The 19,454-nt window shown below is 44.6% G+C and overlaps 1 protein-coding gene across 1 annotated transcript; it reads left to right on the top strand.

Moving 5' to 3' along the window:
• Positions 1-5,481: 5,481 nt before the first annotated feature.
• On the top strand, positions 5,482-18,820 carry LOC126504995 (pancreatic triacylglycerol lipase). The gene is made up of 13 exons (XM_050147639.1): positions 5,482-5,591; positions 5,727-5,772; positions 6,938-7,092; positions 8,131-8,253; positions 9,153-9,287; positions 10,334-10,445; positions 11,935-12,054; positions 12,168-12,287; positions 12,648-12,766; positions 14,742-14,871; positions 15,281-15,389; positions 15,990-16,154; positions 18,699-18,820. Exons 1-13 carry the CDS (start codon positions 5,589-5,591, stop codon positions 18,760-18,762), a joined length of 1,401 nt encoding a protein of 466 aa, XP_050003596.1. The 5' UTR covers positions 5,482-5,588; the 3' UTR covers positions 18,763-18,820.
• Positions 18,821-19,454: the final 634 nt, after the last annotated feature.

Raw genomic sequence — 19,454 nt, 5'->3', positions numbered from 1 at the left:
CGTACTGACCAGGAAAAAAAAAAGTGGTCAGCATATAGTAGAACAGCGTTTATATTCCTATCTTACAAAATTTACTTTTGCAGTATTACCGATACGGAAGAAAACGTGACTGAAGCAAAACCCGCTAGGTTACCAAAACTATGCGCATGTGTAAAAGTTTATCTCAGGAAGTAAACACTCAACCTTTCACAGGTGCGTGCATTCCCAATGTGCTATTGCTTCTGTGCTCGCTCTTCAGGTCAATTCTAGACTAACACAGTCTGGGCGAACTCAGCCTTCCGTGCGCCCATACAAAAATAGGTCAGAGGGTAGTGGGAAGAATTTGAGCCTCTAGATTAAGGCTCTCCAGCTTCCACACTCCATTCTGGAAAGATTCTTTAAACTCTCTGAGCTCCAACGATCTTCACCAAAACAAAACAAAATCAGGAAAACCAGATAGGCTTCCCACAGGTCTGGAGTTGAGTTGGAAGCAAAAGTGACAAGTTGTGGAAGCCTCATGCTGTAAAACTTGTGTGCTTGTCTTTGTAACCGCAAATAAGATATCTGATGTGGTTTCCTCACTGTGTCTGGGCGACTAGAACCTTCACATTTAACAAGAGGGTTGTTGTGTGGGGTATAAAACACTAGCCAATGCCCTATAGTCACAGAATTTTCTTTGTGATCCTAGGCCAACATGCCTTCCTTCCCATGGACAGCCTTGGCTACAGCAGAGCTAAATAAGAGGGGCTCAGAACAGGCTCTCTGAAGGCTGGGTCAGTGAGACCCAGCTCGGCTCCGGTGTTGGTTATCTGGCCACACAGGTGTCTCAAGGCCTTTCCGCCCCTTGCCTGAGGTTTGCCAGAATCAGGGTGTTACATAAGGGAAGCCTCACCTCCTCTGCAAACAGAGCTATTTGATCAGAAACCTCCAGTCTTGTGTTTTTACATTAGACCATCCAAGGTTTCTGGGTCAAAGTGGAGTCTGTGTTAGATATGCTCAGAGTGTGGAGACCTGAGAGTGTTTCCGGTGGGAGCCCACGGCAGCTTCCATGTCTGTACTGCTCAAGGCTGACCTCTAAACCTGCGATTTGGAGATGCAAAGGGCATCAGGGGCTGGTGCAGAGTGGAGCCTGTGTGTGTGTGTGTGTGTGTGTGTGTGTGTGTGTGTGTGTGTGTGTCCCGCTCACACTGAAGCATGTCCTCCATGTGCAGAGTACTACACTCTCTCAACTTCATGTTAGCTGCACCCAGGGGACCAGGGAAAAGGGCTAAACCTTGAGGTACACACAGCCAAAGGTTGTCTATAAAGCAAAAGTTCTCATCAGGGATTGAAGTAAAAAATGAGTATTAGACTCCACCATATTGGAGTCAAGACTTAAATATATTTTGGCAATTAAGGAGGTCATAAGAAAGTGATAAAAACAAACCCTGGGAAAGGCAAATGTCCAAGTATGGCTGCTCAAACCCCATGCTCAAACACTCCTCCAGAATCAGATGCTTTCCCATGAACAGGTCAAGGAAGTTAGAGAAAGAACAAGTGTTAAAGCAATCTTGGGGGCTGGGCGTGTATCTCAGCTGGTGGAGTGCTTGTCTAGAAACCTTGTTTGAAACCTGGAACTTGATCTCCAGTAATATGGAGACGGGCGTGAAGGTGCATGATTGCAGCCTCAGCGTTTGGGAGGTGGAAGCGTATGGTTCAGAACTTCAAGGTCATAATTGGCTGCGTCATGAGTTCAAGGCTGACCTGGGACGTCTGAGTTTCAGTAGTTGTGAATACATATGCTCCTCTGTTAGCATCACCACATGGCATCTTACAGAGGGTCCACTGCCATGAGGACACCTGGAGGGGTGTGGTGTGCACACATCAGGGGAGGTTGGGGAATAAAACCTAGTTCTAGTCCTGGGGGGAAGATGCCAGAAGTCTCTGTCACATAAGCAGAGGCAGAAACCCAGGTGTTGAAATAGGAGTGGCAGGGCTGCGTCCCCGGCACCCGGCCGCCCGCATGGCTAGGTTATACCCAGAAATAATTACACGGAAACTGTATTCTTTCAAACACTGCCTGGCCCGGCTAGGTCCAGTTTCTTATTGGCTAGCTCTTACATATTGTTCTAACCCATTTCTAATATTCTGTGTAGCCCACGAGCTGGCTTACCAGGGAGGATCTTAACCTGCATCTGTCTGGAGCGGGAGAACCATGGCGACTCACTCACTCAGCTTCTTTTTCCCAGCATTCTCCTCTGTCTACTCCGCCTACCTAATTTTCTGTCCTATGAGGGCCGAGGCAGTTTCTTTATTATTACAAGACCCACCTCCATCACCCAGGAAACACGTGAACGATCCGAATGCTACGATTGCACATTCTATCACTCAGCTGAAGAGCTCAGCAGGACTGGAATTGGGGGAAATCATTCTGGCAGGGTTGACAGGACAGACAGTGGATCAGGTCCCACCCAATTGTCAGCATTTCTAGATGTGGGAAACTGATTCTTTTTCTGGGGTATTCTAAAATCTGAAACTATTACAGTTTATAAAATAGTTCCCCCATTGACTCGGTATTTCAAAATTAGGTGACTTTGAATTCTAATTCAGGAGGCTGAACAAAATAAGGGTCCCCAAGCAATGTGACACACAGCTGAGATGCCAGTTCAGAAATGTGTGAGTTGCCTGCTGTGTTGATTCCCGGTAGGCCTTACCCCATCTGAGTGGAGATGGAAGAGGAGTGGATAGGAGGTAGGGGAGGCAGCGGGAAGGGAGCAGGAGGAGAGGAGGGAGGGGAAACTGTGGTTGGTATGTAAAATAAATTTTAAAAATGATGGAATAAAAACCCTTTTCACCCCTGCCTTGTCTTTCTCCACCAGGAAGATGGGTGCTCCCTGGGAGGTGGGTGGTGTGACAGAAGGTGTTTAATTTTTGGTGGGTATACAATCTTTTATTCCCTTCAGCCACAATGCTGACCAACTGCCTCCTGTCCAAATCCTGGATCCTTTTGAAGGAGCATTCTTCATCTTTGAATTTGCAATACTTTTCTCAAGCATGTACTAGTGTTCAGCACTCCCTGAGAGCTCTACCTGTGCACCAGTGGGGAGCAGGCACCCCAAGTCCTTCGTCTGTTTAGCGATCATTCTCTTCAGTTGTTTAATTACTGCCCCCTTCCCCCACTGCCCCCTTCCCCCACTGCCCCCTCCCCCCACTGCTCCCTCCCCCCACTGCCCCCTGCCAGAGCTTCTACCACTTACAAGCCAGTCTCCTCAAACTCTCTCAAGCTGCGACTTTAAGACTTCTGCCTCATGCTTCTTCCTGAAGATGAGTTAGTAAATGATAATCTCAGTGTCGGGCATGGATCACCTCCATGTGCGGGACTGGTTAGAGAACACAGGCTGTTGTCTCTACTCATGGTTGTTTACCATAGCTAAGCTGTAAGACCCTGTTGCTGAAGACACAACACACTTTGGTTGCAGGACATCATCAAGTAGAAAACTTCCTACTGCTTAGTTTTCAGAGTGAGGGAGGTGGCTACATGGGTGCTGGGAGAGCAAAGGTATCGTGGATCTCTGCGGAAGCTAAGTCTACATGCTAGAATACAACCTGCCGGCCCAGATGTGTCACTGGGGCCATAGTGGCCCAAAGCCAACTGCTTTGAGATTGGATGTGAGGTCACAAAAAGGAATTTGGGCATACAGACCTGGGAAGTCTATGGCTAGGGAGGTCATTGGCCCCGGGAGTGGATGCTTTGCTAGGCAGACCTGTTGTCAACCTACCTTCGGCATATGGATGTTTATACATGTAGATTAGTACTTGGTTCATCCTTGGCCGGAGAAGACTCCTTCTGCCATGGTCAGCAACGCAAAGGCTCTCAGCTGATTAAAGTGTTGAGAATAAGTGATCGCTGAGTGGTCATCCCTATATGAGACATTTATGTCAACCACTGTAAGACTCAGGAAACATCTCAGAAGAGTGGGCAGAAGGAATGTAAGAGCCAGAGGATGGAGAGGAGAGGTGTCCTCTAGATGTCACATGAGCATCCCACTCATGACCTCACTGTAGCTATCCTTACCCACACAAGACCAGCACATGAGCAAGCCAACAACATCAGGCAACATTGTAGCTGACAGCACTAACTAGATTTAGTGGGCTACAGAGAAAGACAGAGAGAGAGAGAGAGAGAGAGAGAGAGAGAGAGAGAGAGAGAGAGAGAGAGAGAGAGAAAGAGAGAGCAGATACGGGTGTGATGGTCTGCACTGGTGTGGCGTGTCTGGAGTCTGGGGTTGTTAGGAATGGGGTGGATAGGATCAAAATACACTGAACACATGTATGAAATTGCCAAAAATAAATAAAAGATACTGTTTTTTAAAATTATCTGTCCTGGGCTGGAGAGGTGGCTCAGAGGTTAAGAGCACTGACTGCTCTTCCAGAGGTCCTGAGTTCAATTCCCAGCAACCACATGGTGGCTCACAGCCATCTATAATGAGATCTGCTGCCCTCTTCTGGCATGTAAACATACATGGAAGGAATGTTGTATATATAATAAATAAATATATCTTTAAAAAAAATTATCTGCCCTCCCATAACTAGAAAATCTGCCTCACTAATCCACACCAGTTGTCTGTCACAAAACACGGTGCTTTCAGAACAGTTTTACAGACTGTATTTGTGCAAGTTGAATTTTATTTTCTATTTTATTCATAATTTCATCTTACAGTAAAGACTCCCCACACATCTCCCTCCTCCTCATTTTCCTCTTCTTTGTCTTTTTTCTTGCTCTTCTTAATTTTACTACTACTATTATTGAGGGAGGCCACAGTGTACATGTGGAAGTTAGAGAACAGATTTGGTAGCTGGTTCTGTCTTTCTGCTGTGTGGCTTCTGGGGATTCAAGTCAAGTTTGCACGGCAGCATCTTTATCCCTGAGCTGCCCTTGGTTCTGTTCTGAAATAGGGTACACACAGTAGTGTGTGTGTGTGTGCATGTGTGCGTGTGTGTGTGCGTGTGTGTGAGGCTAGCCTGAAACTTACAATCCTCTTAAATCAGTATGCCCTGTGCTGGGATCACAGGTGTGCACACCATATGTGCCCTTCTGTTAATTTCCCCCAGGTCAGCAGTTTGAACTCGTGACATAAAGCAGCCCCCACTTTGATTTTTAACTACACACTCTTGAAGACTTTTTTTCTATTTGACTGTGTTCAAGGGGTGTCAGGGTCACTCAGAGGCTGCACGAGCTGTGTGGCCAACAGAGCTGGTCCTCAAAACAGCTGTTGTCAAACACGAAAGAGTTCCCACGTCTATAGATCTACAGAGAATGCTGAGCAAACAAGGGGGAGGAGAACAAGAGGCTGTTCACAGGAGAGGTGCAGAAACAGTGGTTCTGGGCGGTCCATGAGCTCACCGGTCGAGAACATTCCATATCAAGCACTTTCTCATCTTCCCACGAACACCTTGGAACACAACCTACTCTACCAACCCGGGCTTATCTGTGATTAAAATTAGAAATGTCCTTGGAACCTCTCCCTTCTCCTGCCGCTTTTCCATGACACTGCTTAGAAAGATAAGGCTCTCCTATAAGAGAACATCTCAGCTTTCCCCTGTTGTCCGTGGCACCTGACGGATCCGCCATGGTGAGTCAGGAACACGATTTTGAGACTGACTCTTTAGATTGCCCCCATTTCCCCACAAGTCTGAGTGAAAGTGATTATGTCAGTGTTTTGAAACCTGAGTTCTCCAGACTCAGCCATGTTTTCACTTCTGTGCAGATGCTGCCGCTGTGGACTTTCGCTGTGCTCCTGGGAGCAGTAGCTGGTAAGCAAAGATGTGTGGAGACGGGAGAGGCTCACTGTGCGGTTCTTCTCCAATGACCGTGACAGCTGGGTTCAGGCCATGATGAGGATGAGGACTTAGTTAATGGAAATGCAGGACTAAGGAAGACTAGGAATAAACTGAGTTTAACGTGGGGTTAAGAGAACCAGAGCTTGGAGTAATGTGAGGTACAAATTCCCAATGTTCATTTCTATTTGTTTTCAGACAAATAATAGTGCAGACAAATCATACATGACATTGTACTATAAATGCACGGTTAATCTGATATTTCAGTCTAATTAAAATATTTATTTTCTGCACCAGGCCCCTCTGAGGCCAAGGGAGGCTTCTGAACCTAAGTTCATCACCTACAACTCTGTAACACTAAAAAGAAAAAAAAAAAAAAAAAAACTGAAACCTTGCAAACTTCACAATACGTGTGGTTGAGATGGGTGTGGTGACATCTTTCTTGTGGGATGATGGCTTCAGTAAGAGTAAATCATTGTGTTCAGCGTCCGGCACATAGTAAAATTCAGAGAAACACAGCCCTCACAGCCGCTGTTACTCTTGCTCCCATTAACCTCGGCTTCATGTTGCTCCTGAGCTCTTGAGTTGTTCCTGCATGGAGCAGCTTGCAAGACGACAGCTGTCAAATCACTGATGTTTCCTGTGCTTGTGAGTCCCTTCTACATCACAAAAACCCGGGATGAGCCTCAAACACAGGTCAGCCAAGGTGAAGATACAAAGTTTGGCCCTTGCATAAAACTTAAAATTCCTCACACAAAGAATAAAGCTAAAAGGTAGCTAAGCCACCCGGAGCTGAGAGCCTCCACAAACACGCCTATTACCAGTTCCCGGGACAAAGGACCACCCCGTATCTAGGTATCAAAGGCCAAAGATTACATCTGGGTCAAATAGCTAAAATAAGTTCCTAACTGATACTGAGCAGAAACCTGAGGGGTGTGACGTGGTCTCAGAGGCAGAAGGGCAGGCAATAGCCTGACTGTCACAGAGGCACTGTCGCCACCAGCTGCTTGATGACTGAGCAAGAGGGGTGTTTGAGAAAGCAGAGGAAACTCTACCATAAGATACAGTCCAGTTTACACTGCTTGATTGAACATTAGGAAAGTTGAAGGAACATCTTTAAAACACCTGTGGGTGATTTCAGGACTCGAAGTCTGCTATGACAAGCTTGGCTGCTTCAGCGACAGTGCTCCATGGTCAGGAACTTCAGAGAGACCCCTGAAAGCTCTGCCCTGGAGCCCATCGAAGATCAACACCCGCTTTCTCCTGTACACCAACGAGAACCCAGACAACTTCCAGGTAGGAATGCGATCGTTCTCCAGACTCAGTTTCCTGTGCTTTATGCACCTAACACAAATATTCGAGCCTTCTAACGAGAATACAGCAAACGGTGGAGTTTGTGTATTTTTCAACTTTTAGAGCAGTCAGATTAGATTAAGTACTCTTTAAAAACTTAATTTATAAATGACCATTCAATTCTTATTGTTTCTGTCCTATCCCCAGTGAAACAATCTAAAAAATATATTACATATGCAAGGATGGAATAATTGTGTGTGCTTATGTAATATGCATACTGATACATATTTTAATAAAGAATTTTGTATCTTATTTGTGTGTTTTAAATACGATTCCCTAGTATAGTACAGACACACAGGAATCCACTTAAGATGGTTCGAGTTAACAGGGTTTGGTTGGAAGGTGCCAGGTCTTCAATAGAAGCTTCTGGACTAGCAATATCTGAACTGTAGCCACAGGAAGGAACAACAAGGAACCACGGCTTTCAGTTTTGTGCCCATCATGAAGGTGAATGACCGGCTGCTCTATATGGGGTGAAGCAATGATAGAAACTAGGTTAGGTAATCACAATATATTTCCAACGTATAATGCTTTCCAATCAAGTATAGCATCAACTTTAATCCTGAAAGGGAGAAACTGGCTCAGGAGTTCAAGGCCATCCTCAGCTACTTAGTGAGTTGAAGTCACTTGGTCTGCATGAGACCCTGCCAAAACCAAAACAAAACCCATTTAGAATGTTTTCAGCTTACACTGGATTTATTGAGCGATAACTCCATCATACCTAAAGGAATATTAGAATATGTACACATCTCCCAAAACTGAGTAGATTATAAGCAAACATAAAGAGGCATATGTACAAAGACTTCCATTGAAGATCTTGTGGGAGACATAGTGTCCGAGCCAAACAGCTACAAGTGAGCAACTTGGGGGTGACTGTGAATGGCTTCCTAGAATCCTACCTACCATCTCCATCCATACATAAATGATCCTACAAGCTCCTAGGAGAAACTTGACCCCAGAACACTTTTCCATCCCAAACAGCAAATCACTGCGGATGCAGCAATCATCAGGAGCTCCAATTTCAAAACAAACAGAAAAACCCGCTTTATTATCCATGGCTTCATCGACCAGGGAGAGGAAAACTGGCTATCGGACATGTGCAAGGTGAGCCGTGTCACTTTCCTAAGGGAGTATGTTAGAAACCAGCAGCACACTGGAGTCTGAGAATTCCTGAGCGTGGAGCTGGGGGTAGGGTAAGGGTGGGGGAGGTAGTGGTGGGTACAAGCATTTGGGACAGTTGGGATATATAAACAGAAACTGCTCATTCATTTCTTGGCCGCCCAGACCTGAATAATCACACTGAAACTATATTAATTACAACATTGTTTGCCCAATAGCTTAGGCATATTGCTAGCTAGATCTTACATCAACCCATTTCTAGTAATCTTTGTATCACCACATGGCTGTGGCCTATCTATAAGGTTCTGGTGGTATTTCTCCTTCAACAGCTACTTGGTGTCTCCTTAACTCCACCTACTCTTTCTCTATAGCTCTGTTCAGATTTCCTGCGTGGCTTTATTCTTCTCTGCCATAGGCCAAAGCAGTTTATTCATTAACCAATAAAAGCAGCACATATACAGAAGGCCATCCCACATCAGGGGTATGGGGTAGAGAGGTGTAGTGGCTCCAGGACATAGTTACTTAGCAACTAATGCGGAGATATTTCAGAGTTAGCCAGAGAAGTTGCTTTCCAGTAACATTCCACTAAGCACAGACCCTTAATGTCCAATGTTTTTCTCTACATCAAATTTCTATGTATCTGTTGCAGTAGAAACCTCAAGAATCCAGTTCCCACATGGGGCCACGCCTGGTCTAGAGCCAGTGCTGGACTTGGGGAAGGACTCCATACTCACTAAAGACTAGGGTTCTGTTCATAGCTTTGGGGTTAATGCCACAGCTATTACGCAGGCCAAGACGAGAATTTACCAACTCTTCAAATGTGTTATTCTGTAGTGAATAAGGGACCTGGATTGTTTAACCGCTACTTGTGTCTTCCCCATCAGAATATGTTCAAGGTGGAGAGCGTGAACTGCATCTGTGTGGACTGGAAGGGCGGCTCCCGAACCACATATACCCAGGCCACCCAGAATGTCCGGGTGGTAGGGGCAGAAGTGGCATATTTGGCTAACCTCCTTCAGGTAACTGATCCTGGGTTACGTCAAAGCTGTTAGGCACTGCTCGCTGGATCCTCCTTCCAGAACAAAACCAGTGGGGTATGATAATTGAGAACACATTTAAACAAGACCATACTCCCTCTTTGTTTAGAGTTGAGCTCTCCCCGTCTTGATTCAGGCTTCACCAATAACCTATTTAATTCAATAACTAGTTTTTATTTTTAACTAAATGAACTTAAGCAATGAGGTAGGTGATATCACTTGAATTCTGTCAGTATATTTAGTTTAGTTCGTGGCACAGACCCTGGGCTAAACTCATGTGATGAATTACAGCACCGAACTGTCAGGGGTTGTTTGAATTTCTCCTTCCTTATCAATTTGATATGGCGAGATCAGCCACATACTTATGTTTAATTTTTTTGTTTTACTTTTACCTGTTTGTGTGTGTGGCTGTGTATGTGTGTCTGTGAGTGTGCACACATGATTGTGCATATGTGTATGGAGGGTCTTCCTGGATTGCCATGCACTATCTTGTTGAAGCAGTCTCTCACTGAACATGGAACCTATCAGTTCTACGACGCCAGAAGGATTGGGTTCTGAGGACCTTCCTGCCTCTGACTCCCTAGCGCTGGGGTTACAGACAACTATTTTTACAGGGATGTCGGGGACCCTAATTTGGAACCTTGGGCTTCACTAACTGAGTCCGTCTCCCCAGTTTTCCTTTATTTTATTGAGCAGAGGCACAATGACGAGCTAGTCTGAGCAGGCTATAGAGAGATGTCAAACTCTTATGTGCTCGAGCAATGGCCTCATGGATTTCTGGTCCGAATTCTTGCACCACCCTCTCTGATTGTGACGCACATATCCTTCAGGGGCTTTCTCTCAGCAGAAGAACACGCTAGGGTTGTAGACCTAGAGGAAGTATTTTCCATCTCTTCAGAGTGGCTGTGGAGGTGCTCTCTGGGAGTAGGGGTGGCGTCTTCTTAGAAACCAAGGTTAGGCGGTCCTTTTAGGCCATCTGGCATTTTGTATTACTTGAAAACATTTTAATAAGGCTTCCCTTTCAACAGTCTGAACTCGGATACTCACTTAGCAATGTCCACCTCATTGGCCACAGCCTGGGTTCCCACATTGCTGGGGAAGCTGGAAAGAGGACATTCGGTGCCATGGGGAGAATCACAGGTTAGTCCAACAGCAATTGCCACATGATTAGACCATATGTCCTCTCTGTGGAAACCCCAGGGAGGCACGGGGGGGGGGGGGAACTGGTGGGTCTGCTCTGAACTTCACAGTTTCTGAACCACAGACCACAGTGCCAAGTGCTCACAGCCCAGTCCACTGTGACCCGGTAAGCTGTTTCCTCACTTTCAATCTTTGGCCATCACCACATTGTTTAATATTTAAATATATATATATATGTATATATATACATATATATATCTTGAATTAGGAACACAAAAAAACAATATGCCTTTCCCCAATTTTCAGATCTTCGCCAAATTAGTTTCTTTAATGAATATCATAGGTAACAGTAGACTTAAATTTGTAGAGTTTGTGTATAATTAATTGAATTCTGCTTTAATACTAGTGAATAGCAAACCTCAGCCTTGGCAACTACAGCCCCATTGCTGGGGGAGGAGACAGGTGGTCGGGCTGTCTGGATTCTAGTTCGGGGTCCTGCTAAAGAGATTCCAAATGCCGTTTGCAGCTGCAGGCTGGCTGCATTAGGCCAGTGGGCCACAGGCCCAGGCAACCTGACAAGGAAGAGGAAGCTATTGCTGTCCTGACCTAAGACATGGCTACTTCAGAGAACAACCAGTTTGCTCCGTCTTCCAACGTTTTCTGCAGACCTGACAATTCTCTTGTTCTATGTTAAGCTGGTTGCATTTGGATTAATGGGAACAGTCTTCATTGATTTATTTAAAAAATGTTCTTCCAGAACATTCTTTCCCATAGTTTACAATTGGCTAACACAGCCTGTTCTGCCAGGTGCTGTACCATGCCAGACCATGGGCTCAATCACAGAAAGCCTCTGCCTTCCTGGAAGATTAGAATCCATGGGAATCTTAAGTCTGGAGAAATTAGTTCAGTGACGCCTGGGGTCAGCCATTTGATGGAAGTTGTTGCTAATGATCAGGGTTCTTGACGGAGCTAAACATTCAAGAGCTGAGGCAAATCCTGGTACAGCCAGGGAATGCATCACCTCTCTCATGTGCACGCACCGTAGTCTCTTGTGCACGCACCGTAGTCTCTTGTGCACGCACCGTAGTCTCATGTGCACGCACCGTAGTCTCATGTGCACGCACCGTAGTCTCTTGTGCACGCACCGTAGTCTCATGTGCACACACCGTAGTCTCATGTGCACACACCGTAGTCTCATGTGCACGCACCGTAGTCTCATGCACATCCCACCGTAGTCTCATGCGCACCCCACCGTAGTCTCATGTGCACCCCACCGTAGTCTCATGCGCACCCCACCATAGTCTCATGCGCACCCCACCATACTCTCATGCACATCCCACCGTAGTCTCATGCGCACCCCACCGTAGTCTCATGCGCACCCCACCGTAGTCTCATGCGCACCCCACCATCGCAGCCGGTATTGATGGAGGGGGTGACTTTGTATACTGAGTAACTGATGTAACTGGTGACCCCCTCCTGTTTGCTCCAGGGTTGGACCCAGCTGAACCTCACTTCCAAAATACACCTGAAGAAGTCCGACTGGACCCCAGTGATGCCCAGTTTGTGGATGCCATTCACACGGATGCCGCCCCCATGATTCCCAACTTAGGTGAGCTCCTCTAGTGTCTCCTGGAAGATCTTAATCTCGGCGTTAGAATGTTTGACAGGGCCTCCTTGGTCATACAGTAATAGAAACTTCCATTATTTTTTAAAAATCTCCAGGATTTGGAATGAGCCAAACTGTGGGTCACCTCGATTTCTTCCCAAATGGAGGAGTAGAGATGCCCGGATGTCAGAAGAATATTCTTTCCCAAATTGTGGACATCGATGGGATCTGGGAAGGTAAAACCATTGCGCGCAGACTTCCACTGGGAAAGTTCAGTTTCTCGTTGTTGGACCTGCTAGCTGCTCTCCAGACCTAGTAATCCAGTTCTGAAGGATCTAGTTCAGGGACACTATTACATATCTATATGTCTATATGAACCAGACTTCTCAAGCTGCTTTTCCATCATAACTATTATGATTCTAAAGTGTGTTTAATTTCTTATCTCACATAGTACATAGACTTCACAAACTCTTCCGTGTTGTCACCTCCAAGAGCTTGTTGCCCTGACTAGATCACTTACCATGACCTCCGTGTTCTCAGTGTAATGTGACTTAGAGAAGTAAAGTGTGACACTGATGTCACGCCTGACTCCACAGGAACACGGAACTTCGCTGCCTGCAACCACCTGAGAAGCTACAAGTACTACTCCGACAGCATCGTCAACCCCACCGGCTTCGCTGGCTTCTCCTGCGCCTCTTACAGCGTTTTCTCTGCAGTGAGTGGCTCCCATCTTCCCTGTGGATTTCATCAAAAGTTTTAGTTTGTCCTCCTCATTACTGGAGACCCAGTGGTGCCTGTGTGAAGCTCACAGGTGACCCTGTGCTCTGTCGCTGGACCCCTTGTGATGACGTCACTGCTAGTAACCGCTAACAGTTGTGCATTTGTTATGCTAACTCGTGTGAATGCATTTCGGTAGCAGAAAAGCATTCCAGGGATTTAGAACAATGCCTTACTTAGCATTTCTCTAACTTTTCTCTGTCTCAGACCTGAGGGCTGAGGAATCCTAAACAAACCCGTAAAACTAGTTTGTAGCTTTCTGAAAGTCCTGTCTAGAGGATGCTGACGAGCATGGAAGATTTTATCTAAAGGCTGAACTTTAAATTATAATTATGGAATATGGATATGCCTTGGCAATCGTACATTCATCAGTCATTCTGCAGTTTGGTCACGGTTTATATCCCGGTTGACTTCTTCCATGTAATCTTGAAGATGACATTTCTATTGACTTAGGTTTTGGAAAGTTGACTTTTCACTATAGCTTTCTTCTTTTTAATCAAAAGTTTTAAACCACTGCCATGTAACATAGAAAATTTCAAGCAATCAACGTTCCATGTAAGTCAAAACACTAGTATTAAGAACAAGGGCTTGAATGACGTTGGGCAAAGTATTTCGTTTCCCTCAGACATTTTCTTTATCGAGAAATGTGCTGATGTCAGACTCAATGTTCTTGGTAAAGCAATCAATCACATGTTAAGTGCTCGGCCCAGAACAACAACAACAAAAACATGCTAATCAAAATATGGGAGAGGGGAACATATTTTGTTCACATATAAGTTTTCTAAACAGTAAAAGTTGAGCACAAACCCCACCCCACCCCCAGTTTGAGGTTAGCTTTATCTTCCTATAAACAAATGATCAGACATGTTTAGGTTCCTTGTAACAAAAGTGGCCTGGTTCAACTACGCTTCTCCGCCTTTGGACCCTATACTTCCATTCAGTCTGTTGAGAGCCCATCATCCTACTGATGGCCCAACCAAGTGTGTGAGTAGCAGAGGAATGGCTGTGGTCCCTGGGTGCATGGTCTCCTGGTTCCTTCAGAATCCAGGCTACATCCCTGTCTTAGGGATGAACACACTTGGAGATAAAGTCTGGCACTCTTCTTTGGAAATGCCTAGGGCATTTCTCCCTGGCTGTCCTAATCTTTGCTTAGCTTGCTGGTATCCAAACCTGAGACTCCTCCTGACCCATCATCTAGTCTTCTGACTGAGAAGTCCTCCATGATTCCTCCTGTGGAGGAGCCCACTCTCCAGAGTGGGAATTGGGCCATCCTCCCAATTTTGGTGTTTGTGCTCTCTCTTTTTTACCATAACCCCTGACTGAGGAGAGTATTTCCCAGTACCTGTCTGCTTTAGATGCCAGCTGCCTGGCTAAATCCTAAAGACCAATTGGGTCATTTTATCTCCACCCTGGAAGACTCAGGGTCATTTTATTCCACACTTGGGTTCTGAGAATGTGAGCAAACCAAGGAAAGCAAAGGAACTGAACAAGGGCCTGAGTTTTGAGCCTGTCACCCTCTGACATAATCCTGTTGTGCCTGGCAGACACTATGGCTTCTAGTTCTTCCCTATGCTACCTTTTTAAACTAAATTCTAATCACTTAGCAGGAGGGTGAATATCTTAGAACAAATAAAGTTCCAGAGGCAATGGGGAAGCATAAACACACACATGCCAATTATCCTATGGTGTGGGGTTTATATTTTTTGTGTACTCAGATAGCAGTGAAATCGAAGGCTTGGTCTGTGGACAGTGAGAGGCACTCACAACTTCCACTAAGACACATACCTTTCCACTGCCCCACCATTACCATCAGAGACAGCATTAGCTTTGACTCAATTATAAAGCATGTCAGGAAATATGGTGCCCTACTGAAAGTCAGAACGTTGTCAGTCCTCATTTTCTTGGTCTTTCAGGACGAGTGCTTCCCATGCCCAGGCGGAGTATGCCCACAGATGGGTCACTATGCTGACAAATACCCTGGGAAAACAAAAGAACTGTATCAGAAATTTTATCTGAACACCGGTGACAAGAGTAACTTTGCCCGTAAGTTTCTATTAAGTTTCTATTTAATTAATTTTATGAATTAAGTGGTCATTTTTCCTTTGGGGAAGGTATAGGTAATTCTGGGTATAAAACACAGAGTCTGGTAAATGCTAGTAAAGCACTCTACCTCTGAGCTACACCCCTAGCCCAGAATTTAAACGAGATGAACCTTAGACTCTTGGCTTGGAAAACAAAAACAAAACAAAAATGCCTCATTCATCAGCTCCATAAGTGTTCTTTCCATCTGCAGCACCTGACCCCGGACACCGAGGAAACAGCTGTGAAGTTCACCAGAACTGCCAACAATCCGATCCATTATTCAAATTCTGCAGCTGTTGGGTGTCTGCTAATGCGCCATCAGTTACTCTTCTCCCAAGCTGACCATGTATAAATGTTGTCTCCCATGCAGGTTGGCGGTATCAAGTGTCTGTCACCCTCTCTGGACAGAAGGTCACTGGACACATTCTAGTTTCCCTATTTGGAAACGGAGGAAACTCTCAGCAGTACGAAATTTTCAAGTGAGTAAAAACATCGCTCGGTGCTTCTTAGCTTTTGGCATTCTAGGAATGTCTCACGTACATGCTTAATAGCCTTTTCTCTATTATATGTATATAGCATATAGTCACATATAACGAAAAGAAAACTGTCTTGTAAACCTACATATTAGTAAATTACAAATTGTATTTTTAAATTTTTTCTGATATTTTCTGAGGAAACAGCTCATGTTTATTTTGTTGCCCGACATTTGGCTTATAATGAATAAATAATTACCCCCTACACAGTGGTAAAGAAGAGATTTTTATAATGATAGCATCATTTATTAGACTATGAGAATTGTCACAAAGACACATTGAGCCCATGTTAAAGAAACCATGACCAAGATAAATCCGAGTTACTGGCAGAAAAACATACCCCAAGGTTAAAATACCTGTGTGAATTCGCATCAGACACGCAAATGATACATGTTTTATCAAGTAGCTTAGACTAAAATGGAATGTGAACTGGTTTTAAAAACATATGCATATATTTGCATGCATGTGTATATTTATTTGTATGATTTATTCTGGGCATACTTATGCATGTTCACATGATGTTTCGTTGACATCTTAATTTCCCAGGGGCTCTCTGAAGCCGGGCACTATGCATGTCAGTGAATTTGACTCCAATGTGGATGTCGGGGACGTGCAGAAGGTTAAATTTATTTGGTACAACAACGTGATCAACCCAACTCTACCCAGAGTGGGAGCATCGAAGATCACGGTGGAAAGAAGCGATGGCAAAGTGTGAGTAACGGGAATTAACAAAATAAGACGGCCTGCCGGTGCCTATTCACACTGAATCAGTTCACACCTCTCATAGGAGACACGCGCGTCCCTGTCACTTCTGCTTCCTAAGGCCTCATGTGTCTTTAGAAGACAGTGCCGAATGTTGGGAATGTTACTTTGATAGATCCTTAGATGAGGGAGAATGTTTCCTTCGGCAGACCGTTCAGATTATGCATGTGGCTTGAGTGTGCCTCACCTCCCAAACTTCAAGGGTTCTCCAAATTGCCCCTTAGATTGTCTAGAACTGCTGATTTAGCAAGGAAGAAGACAGATATACACTGCCCTGTGGCCCAGGTCTTCCCGGTGAAGCCTAAGGTTCAGAGATCAGTTCTCCATGTTTACTGAGACCCACATGCCCTGAGCTGAGGATGCTCACAAAGGAAAGCCAAGAGGGCAGAACAGACACTCTGATGGTATCCATGGCAGTCCCAGCATCCGTGAGTGGTACCCACATTCTGGTGCAGAGTGCTGTTTCTCCTGGTGGCAAATGTTTGGTTATCTTTCTGAAAACATGAAGGTGGCTGGTCTTGCCAGAAGTTGTCCCTTGGGTGCCAAAGGAAATGACCAAAACGTTACACAAAACACATAGACAGCAGTTTTCAAGATACTGAACTTTGAGTAATAGTAGACAGTGAAGCCTGAAACACAAAAACCAAGTCAGGTGTCTTAAAATCACCTCAGCTGACAGCCCTGAGAGGCTTTCTAAGCTGTGGTGCAAGCAGGGTTGTGTGGGCTCTCAACATTTAGGGGAAGGAGCGAAGAATTGAGATCTCGAGCAGCTAGACTTGATGGCACAGTCTACCAGAGAAGATAGGGCTACAGAGAGATATGGTAGAGTTCTAGGGAGTCCCCTTGGACATTTGACACAGTCTGGTGTCCTCACAGAGGTGAACAAACCAGCCGTGGCCAGGGAACAAGCCACTCAAAATAACTGGAATGGAGCCTATTTTTTCTTCAGGGGTGAGAATAGACCCTGTTTCTACCACACAGACTGAAGAAGCCTGGCATTTTGTTGATACTAAGTGGAGTACTTAGTAAGGTCCCGTTTCTTGCTAGATTCAACAAGACTTGAAATGGCTTGGAATAATTACATCCCAGAACACAAATAAAAAGTAAGATTATATAGCAGTAACCAGATAAAAATCCAATACCTGACATTAACTCAAACATTCCAGGTTACACAAACAGTAGGTCAATACAAACCATAATGAGGAAAGTAATTAATGAATTAACATTCAGTTGAGTTGGTATGGATGTTAGAATAACAGATAAGGATATCATTATACCTATCAACATCCATTCAGTTTGTCCAGAAAAGGTCAGGAGATGATGGCACGTGTTTATGACAGTATTGGGGTGATAGGAGGGTATATACAAAAGTATATCATATGATAATGGAGAGGTAGGGCATGATATATGTGTGTGTGTGTGTGTGCAGCATTTGATGATGGAGTGTGGGGAGAGTATAGTATAAGTACAGCATTTGGTATTGGTATGTGGGGGGTATAGGATATGAATAAGCACAGCATAGGATAACATCATAAAGGGTAGGAGAGGAGAATCGGAAAGATATCTGTTGGAAGGCCCTGTGCCAGATGTGAATTGGTACACTGCCACTTGCTAAGTTAATGGAATGAGTTAGGTATGTGTGTTACCAGTTCTAAAGTAAGCAATATAAGAATAAAGAACTAAAGCAAACGAAATTTTAAAAAAGCTATAAAATGAAGATTAAAAAGTTACTCAACGTGAGTATGAAAAGGCAAAGAAAACAGAAAGCAGAACAACAAACAACAACAAAAACCCACAAAGATGACTGATAGCCTTTTACCTGACTGGAGCAGTGATTATATTAAATGACAGTAGTCCAAACACACCGAGATGAGGAGACACAGACCTTCACAGTGGGTTTTAAACATCAATACCCAATGAATTATGCTTATTTGAAATGTATTTTAAATAGAAATCAAAAGGTTGACAGGAAAAGTTGTGCTGTTTCTCATTGGAATAGCACAAACAACAATAAATGCCACCACGGATATATTTAAATAGTTAAATTTAAAAAGACTGAAAATACCAAGCATGTTTGGAGGCAAGGGGAATCCTAACTCTCAGACATTGTGTGTGGCATATAAAATGTTGTAACCATTCTAGAAAGTAGTTTGATGACAGTTCCTTAAAAGCCAAGCATCCCAGTCTCCACGCTGTCCCAGTTCCTAACATCATGGCTTCACTTCCCACAGTTAGGTTACACACTGTCAACAGTGGTCTGGAGTAATATGGGAAGTGAACACTTCTTGTTCTTTGGGGGTGACTGACAGCTTTTCTGTAGACGAAGTTTACAATCACATTGTAAGGTTGGGAGGTGATTCAGGCTCCTGATTGTGTCCATCTCAGACTGCTGGAGCAGGGGTGTGGAGGTGGACGAAGGGACATGGCTACCCTCACGCCCAGCTCTGCACTTGTGTGAGGAGGAGCTCACCCTTTTGTGTTTTCTTTCCTCAGGTTCAACTTCTGTAGTCAAGAAACTGTGCGGGAGGACGTCCTGCTCACACTCTCTTCGTGTTAGGAGGTTGCTGACATGTGACTACTGAGTCCCACTGTAATAAAATCTAGTATTAAAGCAATGCATTCTGCTGTCAGCGTTGATTAATTTTAATGAAACTTCAGGATGAGAGGGTAAAACCGTCAATTCTCGGTTGCCGTGAAGAGCCTAAGTGATTGACTATAAACTTTTGCTGTGCATTTGGGTTTGGGAATATCAATTAAATGATAACACCATCATGCCCCCTGTTAATATTATTAGTGCAATTTTGAGCATTTAAGACAGAGCTTCAGGATCTAAGCATCTCCCTCGTGCTAGCCCTGTGATGACAGTGGTAGATTCAGCCACTCTCTCCATCATCCTCTGGCCAGACATCTCAGGAGTAATGGAACAGAACAGGAGATGAGGATGGGACTCTGAGACACGTCTGATCTTTTCTATGGTCTTGCTTCTTTGGCTGTGGTTCTCCCAGAACCGCTTCCTCTCAATAATCTGTTTGTTCTTCCAGAAGCCCAGACCAAAGCATCCTGCTTCGTAAGCCCAGGGGCAGAATTCTGATTTCATAGTCTTGCCGGGGTTTTTCTCAATCTGGCTTTCACCTAGAATTCCAGTCTCACCTCTCAGCACATTTCTTTTGGACAAACTCTGTGTTGCTTAACCTGACCTCGAGTTATTATACAAAACCATGGAAACAAAAATAGTACAGTACTGTCGCA

This window comes from Alexandromys fortis, unplaced genomic scaffold (assembly GCF_014885135.2).
Source record: "Alexandromys fortis isolate MF-2015 unplaced genomic scaffold, M_Fortis_MF-2015_v1.1 scaffold_16, whole genome shotgun sequence".
NCBI classification, from domain to species: domain Eukaryota; kingdom Metazoa; phylum Chordata; class Mammalia; order Rodentia; family Cricetidae; genus Alexandromys; species Alexandromys fortis.
Note: the sequence above shows the minus strand (reverse complement) of the source record. Positions and strands in the feature narration are given on the sequence as shown.

Bases quoted from the DNA above. Each gene is read 5' to 3' on its own strand.
- LOC126504995 (XM_050147639.1), top strand. The intron at 7,093-8,130 runs GTAGGAATGCGA...CATCCCAAACAG, and splicing joins AGAACCCAGACAACTTCCAG to CAAATCACTGCGGATGCAGC. The intron at 12,055-12,167 runs GTGAGCTCCTCT...AAAAATCTCCAG, and splicing joins CCCCATGATTCCCAACTTAG to GATTTGGAATGAGCCAAACT.